Consider the following 18,809-nt stretch of genomic DNA (forward strand, 5'->3'; position numbering starts at 1 on the left):
ATGATTTGTATAATTGGGCTTCACAATGTACTTAGTATTACTGTATCAAAACGGGAGAAATCCAAGCACACTATTAGCTAATTGGCCAGAATATTTTACAAATGACAGCAACTTCCACCATGAAGCCTACTAAAATGCTCATTTGTGTGTTGGACCCCCAAATGCTAAATTAAATAAAGGCTAATCTCAGTCTGCTGCTTTCCCCTCCAGGTTTTTTACATTTAGTTTCACGTGTAGCCGATGCACTATATACTATGGAGCACTGGCTTCCTGCTATTAACAATCCAGCAGCGGTACAACTGCAAAGCAGACTTCAGCGCCTTCCACGTTATAAACAGTAGTAACTCACTAGGCTAATTGGCTGAAGAATTTATAACACATTGTTCCCCAAGCCTCCTATTTTGTCCTGGTTTAAAAAAAGGGAAGAAAAAAAAAACAGGTAGAAACTGGTTGTAAAGCCAACCTTGAAACAACATTTTTCTGTATGAATTGAGACAATCCAACTGTGTTCCTATTCCCTCAGACAGCCTTCCTACCCAGGTACTCTCTGGAACATCAAAGTGCCCAATTAGTTTATTTGGAAGTGAACTTTTTCCTTAATAAAGTCTAATCCCATATGTGTGAACAGCTAAGTAAAAGTGCATGCAGAAAGTGAAGACTGTCATAATGAATTTCCTAGTTGGTTTATAATACGACTTTTAAAAAGCCTTACCCTCTGTGCCAGGCAACTAAGAAATGACAATCACCCAAAATGCTGTATGCAGAGCCAACCTCTTAATACAACACAGTGTGAGAAGGTATCTTTGCAAAAATGAATCCATGGAGAAATCTGCACAAATTCTGCATTGTCTATTGTGCTGTGCTCATTAAAAACTCAAGCTTAAAAATTATTTCATTTTGAACGCCCTTTTGGATAGGAAAGCCAGTTTCAGATAGAGGAAAATAAATTTCATCACTTAAATTCATGAGTGACTATTTGGCTATATCTGCGGGGGGGGGGGCAAATGAGGAGAGAGGAATTGAAATTCTTGAGTCAGGCATCCCTCTCACTCTTCAAAAATCTTCCATAGATATATCAGCAAAAGAATTTTTGTTTTCTTGTGGTTTAGTGCCAAACTAGGAAAAGTTACCAGAAGCACTGAACATGTATAAAATGGAGCTGACAGAACTGTTTTATTTCAGATTGTAAGAGAAAACAGAATCCCTATTATTAGATATGGGCATCCAAACAGGTATCTGATCTATGACTTGGTGCCCCTTTCTTTTGCTGTACTAATCCCTGTGAGGGAGGAGCTCCTGCTAGCACTGTACCCCTAGCCCCAACAAACTGATGGCACAGCCAACTCCAGAAACTCATGTAGTGATCCACAAGCATCAGCAGAACTTCAACAAAAAAGAGGTAAGTTTGAAACTCAACAAAACTTGGCTCCCAGCTCTCAAAAATACAGTGTGCAAAAGGTCAACGAACCCTACCCAGTCACAAGGACCGGGAATCATTACACACAAAAGACCAGCTAATGACACCCATCAATCAGTGACAGATAATCTCTCTTCCTTATCACAACAATACACCCACAACAAGAAAACTAAGTCTTCACCTAGACTCTAATGGGTAGCCACTTCTTACCACAGATCCTAACCCCTTCTAGTTAGGAATACCTTCCAATTCGCATCCCACCGCTGCCACCAATTGTCACGATTCCACTTGGCCCCTGCTTGTTTCCCCAAACTAGGAGCTCACACTACATGCCCCTCAGTTGCCACCAGTTGATTTCATCAACAATACCTATTATTAATAACCGAGGTCCAAACCATATGTCATTTTAAAAGAACCAAATATAAATTGGTTGTTGTGGTTTTTTCGGGCTCTTTAGCCGTGTTCTGAAGGTTGTTCTTCCTAATGTTTTGCCAGTCTCTGTGGCCGGCATCTTCAGAAGACAGCACTCTGTGCTCTGGTCCCCTGAAGTGAGTGCTGTCCTCTGAAGATGCCGGCCACAGAGACTGGTGAAACGTTAGGAAGAACAATATTCAGAACACGGCCAAAGAGCCCAAAAAACCCACAACAGCCATTAGATCCCGGCCGTGAAAGCCTTCGCAAATACATCAAATCTATAGTGGTGCCTTGCATAACGAGCGCACGTTTAACGACGAATCCGCATAGCGACGCGTTTTTTGCGATCGTTTTTACGATCGCATTGTGATGTTTTAATAGGCTAAACATCGCATTGCAATGTTACGGAAACAGCTGATTGGCGGTTCCAAAATGGCCACCGGATCAAGAAAATGGCTGCCCGCAGCGTTCGCCCTGCCCTCACTTACCGAGGTGGCGAAAATGGCGGCTGGATGGGAATCTTCGCTTACCAGTGAGGTTTCCCCCCATAGGAACGCATTAAACAGAGTTTAATGCATTCCTATGGGGCCTTACGTTCTGTTTAGCGATGTTTCCGGATAGCGACGTTTTTCCTGGAACAGATTAACGTCGCTATGCGGGGCACCACTGTAAATTGTTTATTGATACAGGTGTTGACAGAACAAGCAATGTTGTTAACTCTTAAACATTCTCCTTTATCCACTCTCAACCACCACACTCCCGCCCAACCTCCAAATCTCTCTATCTCAAAACCCTATCTCTCCACTCTAAATTCCTATCTAAAACTCCTCCTGCTGCTGAGTCTTATACCTCATGACTTTGCCCCTCTAGCACTCCCATTGGTCTGTGGAAATAGCATATGAATATTCATGACCTGGGCAAATGCCACAGTACCCTAATCTGATGTTTTTCTTTTCTTTTTTAACAGAGTAAGAAACTTACGTTGTGGACAGGAATGATGTTCTTCACATTGAAGTAGAATCCAAAATAAATCATATTAAAAACTCCATGACGTCCCAAGGTAGCAGGTAGCCCTTTGTTGAGTCCACTGAGACCAACCCCATCGGACTTAATAATTTGCCGAGCTTTGGCAAACGTGGATGGTTGCTGCATGAAAAAAAAGCAAAATACCAATATATTTTAAAGGAAACCTTAACATCCTTGTTTTTAATTTGGTCATTAATGAAACTGGTTGTGATCATTTTCTAAACTGTAGATATTATTAAATTTGTTCACTGCATTACACAAGGAGTGAGGGACTGTAGGATAATGCTGCTATGCTTATTTGGGTTAGAAGTTAGGTTAACGAAATGTTAATCCTATAAAGCCCAAAATGGCTTGGGTCCGACCTAACTCAAGGACAATGTCTCCTTTTATGAGCCTGTCTGGATGTTAAGATAATCAGGAGAGACCTTTTTCTCTGTCCCACCACTATCACATGTGCATTTGGTGGGGGCATGAAAGAGGACCTTCTCTGTTGCTGCACCCAGACTTTGGAACTCCCTCCCACAGGAGGCCCCATCTCTGCTGTCCTGACGCAAGAAAAGATATTTTGCCTCAGGCTAACTTTCCCTCAGTGACTATGGTTTTTAAATGGATTGTTGTGCCTTTATACTTTGAATGAGTTTTTGGTGTTGCGTTTGTTTACTGGTTTTTAGTGTGGTATTTGTTTGATCCTTTTTAGTTTTCAATGTTGTCTTTTAATGATGTAAGCCACCTTGAGTCCTTTTTAAGGAGAAAGGTGGGGTAAAAATATTTTAAATAAATAAATAAATGTTTTCAGTGTGATTCAGGAGGGGCTTGACCTGTTCTCTGAATTTCTCCATTTCATGAGCCATCTAGGTGAGGGAAATGGCTGCCATCATACAGATACATGAGCACAATTCCTCTACAACAATTTGGAAATATCCAGAAATATCACTTCTCCCATATGTGGTGGTACAACATTTTGTTAGGTCACAACACTTGATTTGAAGTCTTATGTGGTTTATTTACCTGATGTACTTTATTAAATTTCTTTGTTTATTTTTATATTAATTTATTTGCTCTAATTTGACTGTTAACTGCCCAGAGTACTGCTTTGCACTAGTTTAATAAATACCTGAATGATCTCTGTAAATCTGGACTATCCATTTTGATTATCCTGACTGGAAGATCAGCCAATAAATGAATCACAACTGAAAGGAAATGGCTGAGTTTTCTGCTATATAGTAGTACCATAAGACAGCAGTTGCAAATACTTTCTTCAGTTATCCTTTTACCCCCAGATATATTTCCATTCCTGGGCTAAACATTTAATTGAGCTTTTCCCCTCAGCACTTCCCTTGAGGATCTTCACCCCTCCATCTTGTTTCCAGGGTGTAGAGGGCAGGAAATCAACCCAAGACAGTGCCTCCAAGAACCTCTAAAAGCACTGGCTAAGAGAGCTTCCTTATTTAACTCAACCACCCCATTCTGTACACAGGGAAGTGAATGAAGGAGAAAGCTACTCTGAGCCTGCACTCTCAAGGGTTCCTGGGAACTCCAATGGAGACAAGAAGGATAATTTCCATTCCTGTTTTCTTATGCAGAGAATGAGGAGTGATTCAGCATCAGTCAGGGTGCCCAAAAAATCTTGGAAGGACTGGGTCTGGAGGTGGCAAGATCACACTGCTCTCTCTCTCTCTCTCTCTCTCTTTTCTTTTCTTTTTTTCTTTTACACTGATTTGGAGGAGTGAGCCATCCATTTTTTGCAATCATTTTAAGGAGCCAGCTGAGTTCTTGTTTGCAACTTCGCCAGCTCTTAGCAGTCCTTGCCACCTTTGGTCAACACAGATTACCTTATGGATCCAGGGGGCTCATTTTGCTCTGCAAGGTGAGTGGGTGGGTGGGTATGTGTGTGCAGGAGAGAGAGAGAGAGGTTGGTGAGGAATTTCTGGTGGGCTGAGTTCTAAACTTTGTAGAGCCACATAGGCCTCCAGTTTAGAGGTTCCCTGTCCTGCCTCAGACCATACATAGATCACCATCTGTGGGTAACATGTCACTGGCTGAAATCCTGATCTGCAACTTACACTATTTTGGGATAATAAAAAAAACTCAGATTCCCCATCCCACCTCAGAAGTCCAAAAATTCTGATAGTATCCATTCTGCCACTGGGATGATTGTACAGGTGGCGGTGATTTTAGGAAATTGAAGATTCCCTCTTGTCTTAAGCTCCCCCCTCAGTTTCCCTGGGACAAAAGGGAAGGCTTCCATGAGAGCCTCAGAACCTTTGAAAAGAATCCTGAATTTTTTATGTCCGAAAAATTGCCATAGGTGATGATGTCATCAACCTTACATGGCATATGTTACAGAACAGTACTGTATTTTGTCCTTTGTTTCTATGTAGACACTTCAAACCAACCACTGCAAATATTCCAGAATCTTCTTTATTAATCTAGCTAGTATCTATCCAGTCAGGGAGTGGGCATTTTCAGATTGAAGATACTGTGCATCTAATTTGAATGATTAGTTCTAGACACCAAATTTGAGTGACAATTTCTAGAAGCATACATTTTTTAAAACCTTAGCCTGGAACAATGTTTTACTGTGGAAGATTGTTTTTAGTAATTCAACTGTTGTAATTTTAGCCTTAAAGCAGAGACTATTTTTCAAGCCAACTGTTTGCTTAATTTTGTTTTTTCACTGATGTTACCTTTGTGTAATCAAATATTAATTAGAAAGGCAAAATGTAGCTTCCGCAAGGACGCTTAAACAGGGAAATGAAGTCAATTTTGACTGCAGCTCTGTAAACAGTACTAATTTCAATATACTTATTTGTTTAATGAGCGTCCATTGTAAAATACCAGCAGAATGACCATCAGAACCAGCCAAATGATCCTGGTAATATCGAACACATCAAGGCAGTGTTTATTCAGGAGAGGTCTCTTTTAATATTTTGTTTCATCCTGATTTACATATGTTTAGCAAGTTCTTAATATTTGTTCTGTAAAAATAAAGTATTTTAAAGTAAGAACACGTGGCTTTAGAAATATTTGCCTGCTGCAGCAGATCTAAACCTAAGGAGTCAAAGTGCAGACACCATTAGACAGTAATTTATCCTGCTGTTCATCCTGCAGTTCTCACTATTGATTTCAATGATTCTTTCATCAACCACATCACCTAATCCCGAGAAGACCCAGTCTATTTCCATGGGCATTCATGTCATTTTGTTTGGATGGCAGAGCTTTTTTTTGGGGGGGGGGGTAAGGATAGTGTTTCCACTTGCATTATTTTGTCTTGCTTTCTAGTTTATGTGTTCACCTATATCAGCCCTTTGGGATAGTGGGGTGAATGTATCTGAATCATAAGAAGGGTAACATCTTCAGTGGGGAAGACTGTGATAGGTTGGTTTTATTTTTTTTGTTCAGGCTTCAACCACTAGGACTAACATCTCTTGAAAAGAGTTTTTTTTTTTAAAAAAAGGTACTAATTTATCATTGCCTCAGGCACGTGACCATTTGGGGCATACCTCATTTTTTAGAATAGCATGGAGGAAGGGGCAAAGCTGCTTTCAAAGAGTGCCTCGGACTTGAGGAGATTTCCCCACGCCACTTTGCCTTGATCTCTCTCCTAAGATTTCTCTGGTCTGTCTCAGCTTTGCTCGGCAACCCTTTCCAAAACATGAAGGGATTGTGTGAATTCACAGATGACCACTTGAAGAACCTTGGTTACAGGTAAGTAACCTCTCTTTCTTCATCGTGGTCTTCTGTGAATGCACACAAAAGGTTGATTAGCATGCTTACTCACCGGATGGTGGGCTGTCACTGAAGGACAGACATCAACACCGCTCTCCCGAAACTTGTCTCCTTCTTAGCCCTCAGGTCTAGTATATAGTGAGTGATGAAGGTGGAAACATTAGACCAAGTGGCAGTCCTGCAGATGTCAGGCACATCAACGCCACGTAGCAGGGCAGTAGAAGAGGCCATGGCTCTGGTGGAATGAGCCCGAAGTCCTTCAGGTAGAGTCTTACACTGAAGCTCATAAGCAAGCGAAATCATGGAAACAAGCCATCTGGAGAGCGTTGAAGACGATGCTGGGAGACCTTTCTTTTTCCCAAAGTAGCAGAGGAAAAGTCTATTGGAAGACCTAAAGTCCTTGGTTCTAGAAACATAGAAAGCCAGAGCCCTCCTGACATCAAGGGTGTGGAGCATGCGCTCTGTGTCATTTGCAGGTTCAGAGAACAGAGTGGGAAGCAGTAAAGGCTGGTTGAGGTGAAAGTCTGAGACAACCTTTGGGAGAAAAGAGACATCAGGGTGCAACAGTACCTTATCCTTGAAAAACTATAGGAAAGGTTGATCAGAACGAAGGGCAGCAAGTTCACTCGCTCGTCTGGCAGAAGTGATGGCCACAAGAAATAATGACTTTAAAGATAACATTTTAAGGTCACACATAGCCATTGGCTCAAAAAGAGGACGGGTAAGTGCATGCAACACTAACTGAAGTGACCACTGTGGAACTGGTGGTCGAACTGGAGGCCTCAGATTAGTAAGTCCTTTAAGTAAGGCTTTAACTGTAGGATGGGAGAAAAAAACGTGAGGAGGTTGAGTCCTTAGGCTGGAAGGAGATAATCGCAGCCAGGTAAACTTTGATAGTGGAAAGAGACAATCAAACAGGTAACGTAAGTATTGTAACAAGGTAGAAAGAGATACAGGGGATGGTACAAGACCCCTGGCTTCAGTAAATTTTAGAAAACTTTTCCACTTATAACTATAGAGCAATGAAGTGGACGGCTTTATGGCCTGATCTAACACCTCCTTGATCTCAGGGAGATCCTCCACACCATTAGATGCAGTGTCTCTACATCTGGATGGAACACTCTGCCTGCATCCTGTGTCAGGAGATCAGGTAATGTTGGCAGTCTCTTGAACCCTGAGGACATCGTCATCAGCGTTGGAAACCACACTTGCCGAGGCCAGCATGGTGCTATGAAGATCGCCCCCACAGGTGAGTAACAAAGCTTCACTAGGGACCTCTGTATTAAGGGAAGAGGAGGAAACATGTAGAGGAGTCCTTGATTCCATGGGATCATGAATGCGTCCCCTAACGAGTCCTTGTCTAGGCCAGCTCTGGATGCATACTTGGTGCACTTCACATTGTGATGAGAGGCAAAGATGTCTACATTTGGGGTCCCCCATAGGTGACAGAAGTCCTGGAACACCTGGGTATTCAGTTCCCACTCATGTGTCTGACATGTGAGATGACTCAGCTGGTCTGCCAACACATTGTCTGTCGTGGCCACATGTATCGTTACTGGAAAGACATGGTGCTGGTAGCACCACTCCCAAAGGTGAATCGCAAGGTAGAGAAGCGATCCTGAGCGAGTCCCTCCTTGTTTGTTGATATAATACAAGGTTGTGGTGTTGTCTGTTAGTACTTGAACACCACAACCCTGCACCATAGGAAGGAAAGCTCTGAAAGCCTTGATGACCGCTATGATCTCTAGATGATTTACTGTATGTGGAGGTTTCTTTTTTGTGCAGACCAGAGGGCATGAATCTTGTGCTGTCCGCAGTGTGCTCCCCATCCTGTCGGACTGGCGTCTGTTGTCACTTGCATGGTAAGCCGAAGTGGTCGAAAAGGTCTGCCTATCCTCAGATGTGGAGGATAGTTCCACATCTGGAGTTGTTTTACAAGCTCTGGAGTTACGCGAAGGCGTTTCCTCTGGCTGTCTTTCATGGGATTGAACAGTGCCAAGAGCCATGACTGCAGGGACCGCAGTTTGAGATGTGCGTGTGCCAAAGCTGGAGTGGTTGAGGCCATGAGGCCTAACAGGTGTTGGACATGTTTCGCTCTCACGTGAGCCCTTGGTCGAAACTTCTTGAGAGCCTTGCGTATTTTCTGAATCCGGTCCCTGGGCAGAAAAACTCGACCTCTGATGGCATCCAGTTGTGCTCCGATGTAATGCACTATCTTGGAGGGTTTGAGATGTGATTTCTCCATGTTGATGGTGAGGCCTAGCTTTGGCAGCAACCGTAGAATGAATTTTGTGTCTTTCAGAGTCTGAGTTCTGGATGGGGAGACTACCAGCCAATCGTCGATGTAAGGGTAGACGTGGATGCTGTTGAGGCACAGGTAAGCTGCCAGAGGTGCCATGACTTTTGTGAATGTCCTGGGAGCTGTTGAAAGCCCAAAAGGCAAAGCCAGGCATTGATAAATGGTTCCCTGGAAGATGAATCGAAGGTACTTGCGACGATCTGGATGGATGGTCACATGGAAGTATGCATCCTTCAGATCCACCACCACAAACCAATTGTTTTTCTTTAACAGGGGCAGGATGGACTCCAAGGTCACCATCCGGAAGCATCTTGGATGCAGGTAAGTGTTTAGAATTCTTAGGTCGAGGACAGGTCTTATACCTCCACCTTTCTTTGGCACGGCGAAGTACCGGGAGTAGAATCCATTTTTTAGATCTGAGATTGGAACAGGATGAATGGCATCCTTTTCTAGAAGTGACAGAACTTCCTCCTCTAGAGCAGGATCTAAAGATGTGTGACTTACAAACCCTAAGGGAGGAAATTCTATAAATTCCATTCGGTAGCTGAATTGGATGATTTTTAATGCCCATGAGTCGTTTGTGATGGAAGACCAGTTTGCCAGAAATGGTTGTAGTCGTGTGGTGACACGACTTCTGTTTACGTCTATGACAAAGTCAAAGATACAGTTTTGATTTTTTAGTAGGCGGCTTATAGGATTGCCTACACTGCGACTGTTGAGGATGATAACTGGGAGTGGACGAAGAAGCCTGAGATGACCTTTGCTGAGGCAAGTTCTTCTAAGGTCTGTATTCTTGTGAAGATTGCTGATATTGTGCATAAGACCTTCTCCATTGAATTTTTTTATATCTAGGTTGAGGCTGGATTGAGTAAGATTTGGCGGTCTTCTTTGCCATATGAAGTTCCTCCAAATGATTATCAGTTTTTTCATTGAATAGTCCAGTAGCGTCAAAAGCAAGGTTTTCTACTTTGGTTTTGACATCTTCTAAGATGTTGGTGGCGCTGCAGGCTAAACCGCAGAAGCCTGTGCTGCAGGGTCAGAAGACCAAGCAGTCGTAAGATCGAATCCATGCAACGGAGTGAGCTCCCGTAGCTTGTCCCAGCACCCGCCAACCTAGCGGTTCAAAAGCATGCAAATGCAAGTAGATAAATAGGGACCACCACGGTGGGAAGGTAACAGCGTTCCGTGGCTAAGTCGCACTGGCCATGTGACCACGGAAGATTTTCTTCGGACAAACGCTGGCTCTATGGCTTGGAAACGGGGATGAGCACCGCCCCCTAGAGTCGAACACGACTGGACAAAAATTGTCAAGGGGAACCTTTACCTTTACCTTTAGGATGTTGGCAGATCTCAGCCATGCATGCCTGCGAATAGTGACAGCAGACATGAGAACTCTGGCAACAGTCTCCGCTGCATGCCTAGTGGACAACCTTTGATGTTTTTATACAATTTGTGCTTCTTCATAGGAATTTAGGAAACCTTGCCTGACGTCCTCTGGGGTCATTTTGAGACCAGGTAAAATTTTCAGCCAGAGCTGCTTTTGGTATGCTCCCAAAGCAGTTTGATAGTTTATGATTTGTAGGAGGAAAGAAATTAAGGAGTAGATTTTTCTACCAATAATCTCCAACTTCTTACCCTCCTTGTTAGTGGAAGTAACATGTGATTTCCCAGAGGGCTTAGTGCAGCTTGTTTCTACAATGAGTGAGTTCAGTATGGGATGTTTAAGCAAAAATTTCATGTCATTGTCATGAACACGATAAAGATTCTCTGTACGACGAGAAATAGAGGGAGAGGTAGAAGGCTGCTCCCAGAATTCTTTGATAATCTCCATTATCACTGGAACAAAGGTGAGGCTTGGAGGAGGAGACCTTTCTTGATTGATGTCACAAAAAATAAGGTCTTCAGCAGGAGGCGTAGGTTGGTCTACCTCCAATTTCAGAGCCCTTGCTAGTCTTGAGAGCATCTGTGAATATGAGGAGAAGTCTTCTGAGGGAGATGAAGCATGTGGACCCCCGTATCAGAACCAACAACTTCACCCTCAGGAAGGTCCCCTTGACAAGGTTGCGATGGTAACTATTGGTCAGACTCTGAAGATGGCACAGAAGAAACTTCATTGGGGTCTGATTAAAAAACATCCCTTTTCCTTTTACGAGGTTGTCTTTCGACGTCGAGAGTCGAGGACTGGGTCTGCTGTGAAGAAATAAGAGCCATCGATGTCGAGGGAACAGGCTGTGCAGGAGGTGGAACTGGGGCCGTTGAACCTTTGATGTCGACCCGTCGATGTGGACAATGGCGGCGGGGTCGAGGAGACTCTGAAGAAGACAAAGAAGAAATGTAGATGTACTTCACTTTCTTATGCTTTCGACCTCGATCAGACAACGTTGAAAAGGAATCCCAAGAGCTATAGTCTCATCGGCGTCGATGGTGGTGACGTGCCGATGCTCTATCAGAGCTGTCCGAGTCCGAAGATCTATTTCGACATCGGTATTTGGATCGACGTCGAGTCGAGGAGCGGTGTTTTCTCTTCGAAGAGCACTTTTTACGAGGGGATCTCGATTTCGAATACGCTGACGAGACCAAAAGAGCCGAAGACCCCTGCCCATGAGGCATTGGGCTGTGTGGGGCAGAAGTCAAGCCTGCAGTGGCTCCAGCAAGCCGACTCGGCATTGGTGAGGAGATGCCAGCCGGAAGAGACGGCTCAACTTGTCGAGGAGGGAGCGATGGGGCTGCCTCCGACAAGGATTCATGGTCTCTTGACGAATCCTCCAATATAGGTGATGGTAAAGCTTCAGAAATAGGCGGAAGCTGAATGGAGGATTCTTTAGCCTTAACAGGAGCCTTTCCTTTTTCTTGCTTCATAGGTTTAGGTGCAGAAGCAGAAGCAGACTTCGACGTCAAAGCAGATTTCTTCAAAGAAGTCGCCTTTTTAGACGGTTTAGTAACTTTAGAGACCACTGATTGAGGGGAAGCCGCCGATTCGGATCGGGGGGTGGCTGAAGGTGAGACCATTTCCATATCAGAAGGTCTAGTAGAAGCTAAGGTGGATTCCCACAGATGATATTTAAGACGCTGTTGCCTGACTTTTAAAGCAGCTTTGGTGAAGGCTTTGCAATGTCTGCAAGATTTAGTGAGGTGAGATTCACCTAAACAGAAAAGGCAACGATCATGCCTGTCTTGGTGGGGAATCTTCCTAGAACACACAACACAATGGCTAAAAGGCCCTGAGGGGTACATAAAAGCTGAAAAGTCTTACTGGTAGCCGTTAGTGGGGCAGGAAAAAAGGCGGGAAGTCCTAAGCAGCCAAAATTGAGGGGAAATCCAAAGATGGAGTGGACTGAAAGAGTAGTCCGCGTCAGGGAAGGAGATAATTCACCAAGTCAGTCCAAACCAATGTCAAAAAACTGAATATATCAGTCCAAACAGCGAAAATATAAAGAGCTCGAAGCGAGAGGGTCAAAATTGCTAGGTGGAAAAATGGAACTGAGGCTTGGGTGGGCGGAGGATGCGCGGTATAGGCAGCCTTAAACTTTGTTACTTTTCTCTTAAAGCTCGAGAATGTTCTGAGAGGACCAACGCTGGCGCTGGGTTAACCCTTTTGTGTGCATTCACAGAAGACCACGATGAAGAAGTATATTTTCCTCAAAATTAAGCTCTACTGAATACAATAGAACTTACTGAGGGAAGTTCAGGTAGTGCAGGGTCCTGCAGAAATCCTAAGGAGGAAGTACATTCTCTGCTGTTTTCCATGACCTCAGGGGCTTTTGTGGGGGGGGGGATGTTTGCGTGAAAGTGCCCAGTCTTCTGTCTTCTTAAACATTTTTGTTTAAGCTTTCCCTCCTGTTGATTTTAATGGGACATAAAATAGCTATGCCAGTTTAGGTTCCGCATAGGTGAGGGACCCGATCTTACAGCCTCTCAATGCAAGTTGCATTCAGTGGACATTCCTCTGTGGAATAAAAGGGTCTTGGATTCTAGTTCTACACCTGTAATGTATCATTTTGAGTCATATCACTTTGCAGAAACACCAAAAGCAGTAGTAGCTCTATGGTTGTGGAGCTTTCTGTGGACATACCAAGGCTGATAGTTTTACTGATTTCAGTAGGAAAAAGGAAGTCCTTAACACTTTTGTCTGTCTGTCTGTCTGTCTATCTATCTGTCTATCTGGTCGATCGAATGATTGATTAATTGATATACCGCCCATCTAGAATTGATTGATATATCACAAATCGATTGACCAGATGGGCGGGATATAAATAAATAAATAAATAAATAAATAAATAAATAAATAAATAAATAAATAAATAAATAAATAAAAAAATAAAAATAAAAATGTGTCTGCTCTAGCAATCACTTTATTGTTTAGGCTGCTATTTGTTATTAGAGTAAATACTGTATTTGAATTAGGTGAATTATGTGCCTGTCTTGAAAATTTAGAGAGCAAAGCTGCTCCGAAAATCACCCTGTGCTTCAAATGACTGTATAGTTATAAATAAGCCTCTGTGGCATATTTATTATTTTGTCAGCCAAGATCCCTTCCTTATAAATTTAAAAGACACTACATCCATTTATTTAAGACAGAAGAATTTTCTCCCAGGTTTTTTTCCTGTCTTCTTTTTCTTAAGAAACAGTAGAACATATTCAAACGTGTCAAGACATATTTTTCCCCCTGGTAGTTTCATTTTATTACTGTTTCACTGAAAGTGAAAAAACTACATTTATTTACATAAGAGCCCTATATAAGAGGCATACAGAAAAGTAGCATAATCATGATTCAGAAAGGGGGAGGCAAAGTATACATAATCTTGTGCTTTTAAATTGTAAACTGCACTTCCAAGAGGAAACATGTTGCAATAGAAGGCTGCCACTCAAACTGCTGTGTCTTACAAGAGTCCCTACAGATTTTTAATAAGCTACTTCAACACAATGTATTTCACAATTTCATTGTTGCATTGGAAATGAAACACTTTGTAACAGAGCACAAGGACTTACTGTACAGGGAGAAAATGAAGTCAAGGGAGGAAACTGTTTGAGGCAACCTGATGCAACTTAATTAGTAGACATTATGCAAATAGTTGGACCTTCCTGATACTTGTGCAAGGAAGTATCCAGGATCTTCTTGCACAGGCAGAAGCCTAAGGGTAATGCATCTGCCTAAGAGTAATGCACAAATAGGAGATCCTGTGTTACTGTACCAGGATAGCTTCATGCTCCACCAGCACCCAAGAAGATCCTGATTTTAGTATTCCACTGGAAAAATGTCTTAGGCTACGTCTGAAGAAGATACTTGTAACCAGGACATATTGTTTTGTTCAAAGTTCTTCTAAAAATGTGTTAGGAATCTAAATATCTACAGTGGTGCCTTGACTTACGAACTTAAATGGTTTTGGAACTCCAGTCATAACTCGAAATGGTTGTAAGTTGAAGCACCATTTCCCATAGGAATGCACTGAAATGCAATTAATTCATTCCAGCCGAAGAAAAAAATAACGAAAAAAATCAGTGCAAGACCCATCAGAAACACGATTAATCCCTTCCGGCCAAAGAGGGGGGGAAAGAAAAGCAAGTGAAGTATGCAAGACCCATCGGAAATGCAAAGAAAGCAAAGCAAAAAGCAAACAAAGCAAGAAGAGCACATCAGAAATGCAAAGAAAGCAAAGCAAAAAGCAAGCAGAGCACACCGGAAATGCAAAGAAAGCAAAGCAAAAAGCAAGGGAAGCATGCAAGACCCATCGGAAATGGGGAAAAAACCCCCCAAAAGCAACCAAACCCCGCAAGACCCATTGGAAAAGGGGGAAAAACCCCAAAAGCAACCAAATCGCACAAGATCCATTGGAAATAGGGTAAAAAAACCCCAAAAGTAACCAAATCCCCCAAGACCCATCAGAAATGGAAAAAAACTCCAAAAAGCAACCAAATCCCCCAAGACACATCGGAAATGGGGGGAAGCCAAAAAGCAAACAAATCCCCCAATACCCACCGGAAATGGGGAAAATATCCAAAAAACAAACTCCCCAAGACCCATCACAGCACAGAAACATAACCCACCCCAGCCCATAACCACACTGCAAAACCCACCCAGAACAGTTTTGAAAAAGCAGTAAGCGGCACTTTACCTTACCAGGCAATCCAAAGCTGCCTCCAATTGCACACACTCTAACTGCTGGGGTGAAAGTGCTACAAAGAAGCAGCCTCTTCACCACCAACAGTTAGCAATTTGAATTTCCCACCTTTTTCCCCTGCCTTTTTGTGTTCGTCACTGGAAGCTCTGGCCGCAGGTTGAAGCAACATTTTGCGGCCAGAGCTGGTCATAACACAAAATGGTTGTATGTCAGGACGTTTGTAAGTCGAGGCACCACTGTATATCTAACATTTAAATTTAAGCAACACTTGTTTCTGTGAGAAGCCTAGCATATCTAAATAAATAATGGCGTGCCGTCAAATCCATTCCAACTTATAACAACCACTTTCAGGGTTTCCTAGGCATAGAGTCTTCATTGGTGGTTTACTACTTCCTTCTTTAGGGCCCACTCCGGGACCATGTAGTCTTGCTCACGGCCACATTGGCTGGTTGTTCTTCCAGGAGGCAGAGTGAGGAGTCAAACTCCCAACCTCTGGCTCCACGGCCAGAAACCCAATTCACTGAGCTAACCAGCCAGCCCTACAATATTTTATTTTTATTTACGTATTTAAAATATTTTTACCCTGTCTTTTCCCATAAAAGGACCCAACCCCCCGTTTATATAGTTGATGTGGACATGAATACACTGGGGTGGGAAGTAAGACCAACTGGTCTCACCAAAATAATACAGCACTCCTGAACCTTCAGTAATTGTGTAGAACAGTGGTCCCCAACTTTGGGCCTCCAGATGTTCTTAGACTACAACTCCCAGAAGCCTTCACCACCACCTCTGCTGGCCAGTATTTCTGGGAGTTGAAGTCCAAGAACATCTGGAGGCTCAAGGTTGGGGACCACTGGTGTAGAAGGCACTTCAGCAAGTAGAACTTGTCATGCGAGCTGCACCTGCTCAAACTCCCTGTTTTGCTTAACTTTTCAATATCCAGAAGTCCTGTTCTCTTTTGCACCTGGTCATTCTCCCTCCATGCATGTCTTATATGCAATTGCTAGAAGCTGTTTACATGGGTGGCAAAGTAATGTCTAAATATTGTTGGACTGGAACTACCATCTGTCCTAGCCAGTGGAGGCAATGGGAGCACCAGTCCATCAAAATTTAGAGGGCTCCATTTGCCCACTCCTGGCTGACAGCTTCTAGTAGCTCCATTGAAGTGATCCCATTCTCCTTCCACACAAGTCGTCTCCGCAGATACACTATGAAGCAGAGCTACAGCCAGCTCTTTTTCTGAACTAAGAAATGTAAGAGCCTACTCGTCCTATGGATTCAAAAGCGCCAAAGATCCAGTGGCCAATTTTTGTTGATCTAGTAGAATAAAAATATAAGTATATGTGGAGTCAATTAACAATGTTATGCTGTGAATAAAGTAGCAGGCTTGCATACAGGTGTTGTGAAATCTGGAGGGAGAATATCTATTTAGCAACAAATGATAGTTGTTTTTTTTCAATGCCTTCTTTTGTTCTTCCTGTCCCTTTCTCCCACTCTTTCCTTTGTTCTCTGCCAGTACAACTTGAAATCCAGTTTCTTATGATTACAGAGGAAATGATAGACTACACAATCAAAGAGCCACTCCCCAATACATATTTTCCACCACATCGTCCACATTAAATTTGCTTTCCCAGCTATTTTCGAATGACAGTTCTTAAAGTGAAACGGTCACTTATTTTAAACTGCCCCTAGAGATTTTACCCCCTCCCCGCAATTGGTTAGGTCTTGATTAAGATATTATGTTTATCATCCAGCTCTTATATTTCCCAGTATATTGAAAAAAAAATATTCCAGTTACCGTACCTCTGCGAAAGCATCCCGGTTTGCCTGGAGGCTAACCTTGACTACTTCAAAAGGGTTAACCACAACTGCTTCTGTGAGCCCAGATCCCAAGCCAGCAACTGCAAATGTCTAAAAGAGTTAAATCAATCAGTTCTCATGCACACTGCAGCAAAACATCCCGCACATCACTTTCTGAAGCTGAGCATTAAGCTGACTGATACGATGAAAGTGGAGAGACCAACCCCTGCGCCGAAGTATACCATTACTAAACAGCTTTCGTCCTTGATTAGATGTTGACAGTTCATGCAGAAGAAATTACAAAAGCCACAAACCACATTCCAAATACTCAAAATAAAATGTCAAAGTCCTATCAACAACACATTCTCCCTAGCTAGAAAGAAAGCTTTGTGACTGATTCAAGAAATGCCTGTGTGGGGAAAAGCATGCCCTGCCCATTCTGTTTCGGGAGATTATTACCCTATGAAGAGTAATTTACACATTATTGTGTGCATAATATCATGAGAATGACAGCTCTTAAAATCACTTAGAAGCAGAGTATAAAGTGAACAGTTAATTAGTTAGTATATTTATTACAAAGAAAATACCAGACTAAATTGCTCTCTTCCCAACACAGTGAACAGATATTTTTGAAGAAGGAAAAGTTTCACTTCCGAGAAGACTTAAACAATGTAATGCTGAAAACAAGGACTTTGGTACATCATATAACAATGCAGTTGCCGCACGGGCATTCAGTGTAATACAGGAAATACAACGGCCAGAATCATATCGCTTTACCTCTGTAGAACAGACTCATGAGCCAAAATGTTGTTGCGCAACTACACGTGAGGTTGCAGTAATTGCCCTACTGCTGAAGTGGAAGTGCAATCCACAAAGGACTTCCACCAGCGCATTGCACAACTGGTTGTGCTGGGGATGCCCAACTAATTCCACTACTGAATAGCGTAATTGTTGTTGCCAGACATAAATTCTTAGCACACTTACGCCAGTGTAACTTTACTGCCATTGAATTAAGTGCTGAATGGTAAGTCAAGACTTACATAAACTCAACAGAATCAATAGGTCTAGCTGGGGCTAGCAATAGGATATTGGCCAATGAGATAATGAAGTGCCAGGCGCACTCAGTAAATATAACAATGTAATAAACTGGCTGAAATCCAGTAGGAAGCTGCAAGTATAGTAGGCCCATTGAATCAATGGAACTTACATAGATGTTGACTCACTGATTCAATGGCTCTGCTATAATTGCAACTTACTACAGGATTTCAGTCACTGTATGGGGCATTCGAAGTATCTAGATGATACAGACAAATATTGTAAAATAACTTTTAAAAACGTTTTCATAATCCTGAACTCAGAGACCATAATGCAGCAGAGTAAGATGCTTTAGGACTAATAGTATCTAATTCATTTATGATCTCATGCCTTAATACCACTTGCATTAAGCAAAATATAGGGGCTGGATAGGGATGTGGCAGGCAGCCACCGGCATTTCAACCCTTGAAGACCATGACATGTTGCCTGGGCACACCAAGTAGAGGAGGGGTAACTGGGTTGTGAGACCCAGCCCACGTATGGTTGGTGCCCTGTGGCAGATGTTGCCTTTATTTAGAGCAAACAGGGCAAGATTAGGAGAGTAAACCTACCCAGGATCTATCCCAGATTCGTCCTATCTCCATATAAACCAGTGTGAAGAACTGACCAAGGACTGAAGAATTTCTTCATTCAATCCAGTCATCATCATACAGGTGGAAAAATATTTTACCCATAAGGCACTACTTTAACTTAGTATAAATGACTGCCATTCCAGGAAGCAACAGAACATTTTGCATAATTTTCTGCATAACAACTGAAAAGACTTCATGGGTCCAGTATTTACCAATGTCAAACAAGTGGTTGCTAATCAGTTATGACTATTATTAAACAGATTCAGATCCTAGCATAAATTAACTCAAGAAAGTTCATGAAGGGGATCTTTACTGCCTCTCTTCACTCTCTAGCCCCC

General features: G+C 42.6%; 1 protein-coding gene across 2 annotated transcripts in view; it reads right to left on the minus strand.

Annotated features, from left to right (window-relative positions):
- The window catches only part of SLC25A21 (solute carrier family 25 member 21), a 359,073-nt gene that overhangs the window by 6,784 nt on the left and 333,480 nt on the right, over positions 1-18,809 (minus strand). For both annotated transcript variants that reach the window (XM_020801990.3, XM_078392470.1), the window contains 2 exons: positions 16,808-16,915; positions 2,813-2,977 (listed from right to left, as the gene is read on the minus strand). In XM_020801990.3, the coding sequence (XP_020657649.1) occupies positions 2,813-2,977; positions 16,808-16,915 (273 nt within the window). The remainder of the gene's footprint in view (positions 1-2,812; positions 2,978-16,807; positions 16,916-18,809) is intronic.

The sequence above is a fragment of the Pogona vitticeps genome, chromosome 1, assembly GCF_051106095.1.
Source record: "Pogona vitticeps strain Pit_001003342236 chromosome 1, PviZW2.1, whole genome shotgun sequence".
NCBI lineage: Eukaryota > Metazoa > Chordata > Lepidosauria > Squamata > Agamidae > Pogona > Pogona vitticeps.